The 8813-nt window shown below is 34.3% G+C and overlaps 1 protein-coding gene across 15 annotated transcripts in view; it reads left to right on the top strand.

Moving 5' to 3' along the window:
• The window catches only part of phactr4b (phosphatase and actin regulator 4b), a 91511-nt gene that overhangs the window by 60966 nt on the left and 21732 nt on the right, over positions 1-8813 (top strand). For all 15 annotated transcript variants that reach the window (XR_015510336.1, XR_015510335.1, XM_087285403.1 and 12 more), the window contains 1 exon segment: positions 2742-3128. Coding sequence is in view for 13 of the 15 variants with exons in the window: in XM_087285403.1 (XP_087141529.1) it covers positions 2742-3128 (387 nt within the window). In the remaining 2 variants the exon portion in view is untranslated.

Genomic DNA, 8813 nt, shown 5'->3' with positions numbered 1-8813 from the left:
TTTAATTTAGATTATCTAGTCGCTGTTGAAATGTTTAGAGCAATGTAGCCCATTTTCTTGCTTTTTATGATATTTAATATGCATCTGAAATGTCTGAAAGGGTGTCTTTTCAGTATAACAACTGTTATTGGGTGTAAGCAGTTATATTAGCAAGAAAATGTTTTAAATGAACTCAACTTTGTTAAAATGTCCCTGTCTAAAGGTTTTCATATACAGTTGAAGTTAGAACTATTAACCCCACCCACCCCCCCCCAACCACAACCCAACCCCCCACACCCAACCCCCCAACCGACCACTATGAATTTATTTATTGTTTTTACTTATTTCCCAAATTATGTTTAACAGGGCAAGGGCATTTTCACATTACGTCTCATATTTTTTCTTCTGGAGAAAATCCTGTAGGTTTTATTTTGGCTAGAATAAAAGCAGTTTTTAATTTTTCAAATACTATTTTAAGGTCTATATTGTTAGCCCTTTTAAGCTATATTTTTTCTAATAATTCAGGGGCCAAATAATTCTGACTTCAAAAGTGTGTGTTTATGTATACATTTCAACATTTCAATAAACTGGGTCAAGATATCCAAAAATATGTAGCGGAAGTGCTTAAAAACCACTTAAACTCTGCAGACCCGGTAACTTTTGCATAGATTATGGTAGAGACCTTTTTCTTTTTTCATATGATTACAGACATGTGCAGAAACCACCAAAATTAATTACAGCACGCTAGACCGCACAGAACCTAAAAGGTACACTTTCAAATTTGAGTTTATAAAAAAAATACAAAAAGCGCCTCTTTTTTTAGTTGTTTATTATAACACAGACAACATATACAGTTATTTTAAACACTTTCAATGGTGTTTTATGAAAATTCAAAGGGTTTTCTTTAAAATGATACCAAATTTTTGCATTTACACCTTTTTATGTGGATTTGGGAAGCTTTTAAATTTGGGTAGGCAAAATCCAGGCGGAAATTCCCAAATAGCAGCAAAGTTTAAGTGGTTAAATAACGTAGAAGAGGTAATATGTTTGTTTGTTTATGTTTGTTTAAACTTTATTATCTGTTCTGCTTGGCAAGAAATAGGAAATGTGTCTTTAACACTGGTAACATAAATACTACCATACAACAACCACATAATTGCAACACTCAACAAGACAACCATGTGAATTTAAAAACTATAATAGCCCCATTAATATTACTACAGATCATTCTCAACAACCACCCAATTCACATCAAACTTTTACCCGATTTACGAGAAGCATTTTCAGCATATAAGCTTAAATCATTCTCTTTAGATGGCATGGATGAGGAATTAGATCTTTTTGTTTGCTTTAAATGAGATTCTTGAGATATGTCTATAATATTTACAGAGTAAAATGCAGGGATTAATGTAGGTTTCTAATCTTTTTAAACTTTAAATGTGTTTATTAGTAGCTATGTTTCCATCCAAAACTGCTAATTAAATTAATGTGCATAACTGGAATATAACATACGACGTGCAAGCAGCGTTTCAATCCAACAAATCAAAGAGAATAAAATCGTCACTTCCTGATTAACTTGTGCCAAATGTCAACAGTAAAAACAGAATTTGATGCGGTTGGATAAGCTGCGTGAATCTTTTCTTTATTTAATAAATGACTTGAGCCTCAGAAGACCGTATGCTGACTCAATTGCGTATTGACTTGTGGCATTTGAAGGCGTCAGACGTGAAGCACAGATACTTTTGACAATTCTGGAGGTAATTAATAATAAAATAACACTAAAACTGGTGCTTCAGAATGACCAAAACAACATTTCAGATGTTTTACAGTGTGCTTATAACAAAAACTTATAACAAAATCGCATGACTTTTTTAATGCGCATACTGTAATTTGTTGGATAAAAGTGTTTCCATCTTAGTTTATGCACATATTTTTTATTGAATAAAAAGTTTATCCTACTCTGTTATTAGCATGTTTTTTTATGTGCATATCCAAAATGCACATAAAAATAGGTTAATGGAAACACAGCTAATGTTATAAACTTTGAAAATGAATTTAGATCAGAATGTTGGTAATTGTTTACTTATTGTGTTAATTAAACTGTGCAAATTGGTGATGAATATGGGCTCATATTGTTTTTTAACTGAAATAATTGATGCACCAAAACAAAAGATTAAGTGAAATTAGAGAAAGGACTTTCATAATAACTTTGTACTTGCATGTAATTTCAGTTAGTTTCTAACTTTCCCCCATCTTGTTTTTTTATTGTTTTATTTGTAAGTGTGTGTTCAATTTATTTATTTTTTGATATTTCTGTTTTTATCTTGAACTTTTCTACATTTTAACTGTTGATGAATTTTCTCTAAAATTTATATTTCCACACTCAAAGAAACATTCTACCTGCTTGTTCAAACTGCTTATTTTAAATAAGATTAAATAACACAATTTTTGAGATTTTTTTTTTCTTAAATTTTTATATTCAATGCACCTAAATTTAAGTTAACTTAAATGGTTGTTTGTTTGTTTGTTTGTTTGTTTGTTTGGAACCCTGCATTTTTACAGTGCATTTAGCTGTAAATAAATGAACAACATTCATAAAAAAATTGCTCAATCACAATTTCAAATTATTAATTTAAGCCATTTAGTCAGTTTTGATCTTAAAAATAACAACCCTTCCCTCAGACCAGCTTAAGTTACTATGAAGCACAAACTAAATATCTAATTTTAACTTTTCTTACTCAATATTATATCTTCCCTCACAGAATCCGACAGCAGTCAGTACCTCCCCAACTCCGAGATGATGAGGGACACCCTGCGTGAGCCTCTGCCCCCAAAACAATCCATCATGCCCCCCAAATGGCTAATGACCTCCACCCCTGAAGCTGGATCTGACAGCTTGCCCCGCACTCCCGTCCACAACCCAGCAGCACCTTCCTTCTGCTCCTCCAACTCTTCCTCTTCCTCCTCAGCTGGGAAACCTCTCCGTAACGTGTCCTCGGCGGGTGCAAACACAGCGCCTTCTGGCGGTGCCCCCCTCACCACCTCCTCAGCGCCATGCTCGATGGGTACCATCCCAAATCATCCCTCTAAACAGCCCCCTCTGCCTCCACCCAAACCCATCAACCGCAGCAACAACCCTGCCATTATGGGTGAGTGAATATAAGATATAATGTGACCTCTGTAAATGTCAGAGAAATTACACAATTCACAATTCATTCCCTTCCTTAATCAGGCTCAATGATAAACTGCTCCGGATTAATAGGTGAAGGGATGTTTCTGTAGAAGTTAATTATTATATTAACTAAAGAATAACTAAAGAATTTTATTATCATATAATTAAAGAAGTATATTAATGTGTAAACACAAAAATACACATTGAATATTTCAATACATACATAGAATACTATAGATTTTTATCCTTTATGTTTTAATTAAAATCATTTAAAAATTCGAATTTGTCATTTTTAAAACTCATTGTACTTGACCATTATAAATTAAATTCTTAGTTTTTTTTTTATTATGCATTTTTTGTCGGCAAGTTTATGTATCTCATTTCCTAAAAATGGTAATTCAAAGTGCTTTACATAAACACGAATAAAACAAACTCAAAATACAACTACACTACCTGTGAAACTTGTTGCCTATTCAAGTTTCAGGAACAACAAATAATGACGTGACTTCTAGTTGATCGTTTGGTATCAGGGGTGGCTTACAGTAAATGAAAGGCAAAGGCTTCTAGATCATACTTATTTTATCAAAATAAAATATCATGTCTGATTTTTAATAATTTCATTAGGACAGTAAGGTCTGACTTTGCTTAGACAAAAGTCTTGTCACTTAACAGGAATAATGTACAGTATAGAATATAAAGTCATGGTACAGTGGAAAAAGAATTAATATTGTGTATGACTCCCATGAGCTTGGAGGACTGCATTCATGCATCTCAGCAATGACTCAAATAACTTCTTAATAAAGTCATCTGGAAAGGCAAAGAAAGCATTTTTGCAGGACTCCCAGAGTTCATCAAGATTCTTTGAATTATCTTTAATGCCTTCTTCTTCATCTTACCCCAGACATGCTCAATCATGTTCATGTCTGGTGACTGGGCTGGCCAATCCTGGAGCACCTTGACCTTCTTTGCTTTCAGGAACTTTGATGTGGAGGCTGAAGTATGAGATGGAGCGCTATATCCTGCTGAAGAATTTAGATAATTTAGAAGAATTTTAGACCCTCTCCTGTGGCTTGTAATGAAATGGGCAGCACAAATGTTTTGATACTTCAGGCTGTTGATGTTGCCAACCAGTCTGCAGATCACTCGCACACCTCCATACTGAATGTAACCCCAAACCATGATTTTTCCTTCACCAAACTTGACAGATTTTTGTGAGAATCTTGGGTCCATGCAGGTTCCAATACAAAACGTCTTCTGCAGTATTTTTGATGATTGGGATGCAGATCAACAGATCAAAATTCTTCCTCCTGCACTTTTCCAAATGATCAACTAGAAGTCAAGTTATTATTTGTTGCTCTTACAACTGGGATTGACGACAAGACTTTTGTCAGGTAGTGTATAAAAAAATTAAAACAACAAGTAAAAATGATTACAAATAGATTAAAATATTTCCAACTCATGATTATTATAACATTTTATTTCTTTTTTTTTGAATAAAAAGCATATTTGCATTAGTTTGTTGTGCTTGACCATTGTAAGTAAATTTTTTGAGATTTTATTTAATTATAAATATTTTGTTGATGATAAAGTCATACAACCTACACGGTAATTAAAAGAGTATATTAAAAATAAAAATACATTTATAAGTTTTAGTATTTATGTTTTATGTAATGTTTTTCAATTTAATTTATTTTATACTACTGGTCAAAAGTTTTAAAACAGTTTGTAAAGTCTCTTCTGCCCCCAAGGCTTCGTTTATATGATCAAAAATATTGTGAAATAGTTTTAGCTATAGAGCAATTTTCTATGTAGATTTGTTAGTAGATTTTATATATTTGATAAAAATAGAGATTAATGAGATTTTAAGCTAAATTTTCATACATTTTTAGCATTAACTACTATCAGTGTTGACAGTTGTGCTACTTAAAGGTTTTTTCTTAGAAACACATTTTATTCAGGAAGCTTTGGTAAAAAGAAAGTTCAAAAGGTCAACATGTAGGGAGCGTGTCCACCAAAGCATTTTTTCCCCGAGCCAGGCTTTTTCTTTCTGCCATTGTCAATGGAAGCGCCACATTTTCAAAGCGTCAGCAGCATAGTGAGCTGTGGCATTTTACGTGAAGTACTGAGATCACATTTAATGAATCAGAAATTATTGAATTTTACAATACACTAGGCTTGGGCGGTATCCAAATTTTGATACCGTCAAACCGCCTCCATATTTTACCCCGGTTTCCGGTATTACCGGTGTAATAAAAAAATTATGACGTAAGGCTCAGACAGCGTCACCAAACTGTTGGCTTGAGCCTAAACCATTCAGAAACTGAATACCTTCTATGCGACCTTAGGCTCGCGGTCAGAAAGAGAGAAAGAGAGAGAGAGAGAGAGAGACAAGCGACGCACAGCACCTCTCTCTCTCTCTCTCTCTCTCACACACACACACATACACACACACACACATCTCTCCCGCGATTTATTCAGAAATTTACTCCCACACCATAAGAAATCTGGCCGGCTCCCGCGGTACACAGCGGGAATGCAGAGCTGTAATCGGGCCATAAAAATTATACCCGATAGGTCCCGAGTCCGACAGGTTGATTGACAGCTTTATAAAGCCCGAACCCTTTTACAGCCCGACATTATTCAAATGTGCTCATGCACAAAGCTCTATTGCATTTTTTCAAGAATGAGTCATTTATATGTTTTAACATCATTTATTCATAACAAACGTAGACTAGGCTATATGCCACTTGAAAGTTGGAACAAAGAAATAGCTAAAGTAAGTCCTCTGTAACATCGTAACATATCAGCACTCTATAGGTCTAGGTACATGCACTTAGCTTTTAAATTGACCAACACACAAATGAAAAAAAATCTTGCTTAACAAATCAAATTAAAATAAACTCTAAATGATGACGGATATTTTGGCAATAACGAAATTAAGATAAAGGCTCTGCAAGATGTGTTTCTCCACTTCTCTTCACAATCTGGCATTAAGGCGGCGGTGAAGCTGAATATTAAAAGAATAATGCCACCATTATTCTGTATACTCTGTCTACATTATGATTATATGCTTTAATTAATATTTATTTATAATTGAAAAACCCTTTACTCACCAAGATTAGGCTACGTGTGTTTGTGGAGGAACATTTAAATCCACTGGCTTTAGCGCAGTCCTGCGCTCACAGGCTCCAGCAGCTGAACACCCTTTCCTGCTGCTACAGGCCGAGATGCAGAGTTCTGATCTGGCTGATTTTGCAAGTTTTGGGTTGGATTGTTTGTTCATCTTCTACCAGTCCGGAACATCCATTTTATTTTCCATGACAGCAGTTTCACTTTAGCGAGAGGCCTCGTCTTTTTACCTGTCAGCTTGCGGTTTAGGGCTCTACCGTAATACGCAGTGTATGAGCGACCGCGAAATACCTGCGGCTGGAATGCGCTTTCTGAGCTAGTGACTGGCTTGACCGCTGTAATAATTCGCTTTTTTTACTACTTCATCATCATTTGTTTCACCTTTGCAGGGATGGATTTTAATGCAGGGATTTGGATTTTTTCGGGTCTCGCCAGGTTCGGGCAAAGATCTTCAGCTCTAATGCAGACCTCTAGTTCATATTAACCACGTCTCCCTTCTGTTCAGTCGAAACTGCCAAACTGCAGGACACTTTGAAGCGCGACTCATCACGTCACGTCACCTCTCCCTCTCTCCCCCTCCCTCTCTCTCTTCCTCTCTCTCTCTCCTCCACACTGTCCCGTGATGACAACCACACATACGTTTTTGTAGGCATTAAATAAAGGATATTTAATATTTTATGACGGTATAACGGTATTGAAACTGACACCGTTGCTATTTTTAGATCCCGCGGTATACCATAATACCGAAATACCGCCCAAGCCTACAATACACATAACAATAACGAATGTTACAAAATATTTAATTTCAAATAACAGATGTTTTTATTTATTTATTTTTTAGCAAAGAGGCCTGAAAATTAAATGTTAATTAAACCCAGAATAAAAGTGAAGCAGAAAAAACTAAATGTTTAATGAAAAGCCTCATTAATGATAAAACAATGATAATAATTTATAATAATGCAATGGCAAATAAGAATATTAGAACAACAACTTTTGATGGATCATGTGTATAGGGCATAGTGTTTTCAATCTTTTAACTAGTAGTGTATTGTTTAATATTAATTAAAATATTTCAGATCATAATAGAACAAAAGCTATCTAAACTGCATTATTTTTGTCTGTGTGTGTTGTAGTATACTGTAACGGCGATTTTAGCAAACTCATAAATGAGGAAATTATTTAAATAACCTTTTCAGGGAAGTCAGGAAAGCTATATGAGTTTAGGTGATTACCCAAATAAGACTGGCAATAATATTGTTTAATGAATAAATACTACAGTATAATTAACCCTCTATCTACAGTGTGACATTCACATATTTGTGCTAAAATGTAATGCAATACTACTTCCATTGCTCACCGGCATCACACACATCTCATGAACAGGCCACATTAATGTGTACCGAGTCATTTTTAACAAGAATCTAATATATTTTATTAGCATGTGTGACATGCAGAGGTGCAAATAAAAGAAACTAATTAATTGCATTACCTTTACCATATTACTAAAATCTTTTCCGCTGTTTTTTGCTTGTAGAGTCAGCTTTTACATTTGGGGTTTTGGTTCTTTGAGCTGATCAGCTTGATAGCATTATGATTGCGAGATACTGTGTTATTAAAGACATGGCTTTCATTTATGCTGTAATCTGGATTGTTGTTGTTTGTCTCTGATTATTGCAGGAAAACAATGGAATGTTTGTTCCACATTTAATGGGAGATATTTCTTATTTGAAGGATTTGTCCATTGAATAACTGCTTTTCTTTGTTATGATATGAGAAGGGCTTTTGGAGACTGCAAGTAAAATTGTATTACTTTGATATCAATATTTGACATCAAATAGGAAATACTATATGAAGTAATGCTCCACTTTTGTTGTAAATATGCTCATTTTACAATTTACCCAGAGTTAAACAGTCTAGTTTTGCAGTTTTTAAACCCCTCAGCCCATTTCCCTGTCTGGCGGGAGCACTGTTAGCTTATTAGCATAAATCATTGAATCAGATCAGACAAGTAGCATCTTCAAACAATTTTGAACTATTTCAAAAATGAATTTTGATAGTTTTCTATAAAACTTGACTCTTCTGTTGCTACATTGTGTATAAGACTGACATAATGACTAGGAACTATACTCTCACTTCGGCATAACAATTAAAGAACTTTGCTAATGTTCTAATTCAATTCAATGATTATGCTAAGCTAAAAGGGCTCCCGGCAGACATGGAGATTGGCTGAATGGATTTTATAGTAAATCTCAACTGTTAACTTCTAGGTGACTTGTAAATAAGCCTATTTCAAAAAAAAAAAAAAAAAGGTGTTTTTTTTTTAGGAAAAAATGTTTTGATCTTAATCGATATTTTCAGTTTTATATTGGTAATGTTTTATTTAAGCAGTCCTACTGAATATAAAATGGCTGCCATTTGTTCATAGGCACAAAAAAAGCACAAAAAAAAAAAAAGTCTTCTATCTACGAAAACTGTTTAATAGCCAAGTTTGTCATGGGTTGAAATGTCTAAACGTTGTCTCCCAGTCATTAAA

The sequence above is a fragment of the Danio rerio genome, chromosome 16, assembly GCF_052040795.2.
Source record: "Danio rerio strain M-AB ecotype USA chromosome 16, GRCz13ab, whole genome shotgun sequence".
NCBI lineage: Eukaryota > Metazoa > Chordata > Actinopteri > Cypriniformes > Danionidae > Danio > Danio rerio.
This window is presented reverse-complemented; position numbering and strand designations above follow the sequence as displayed.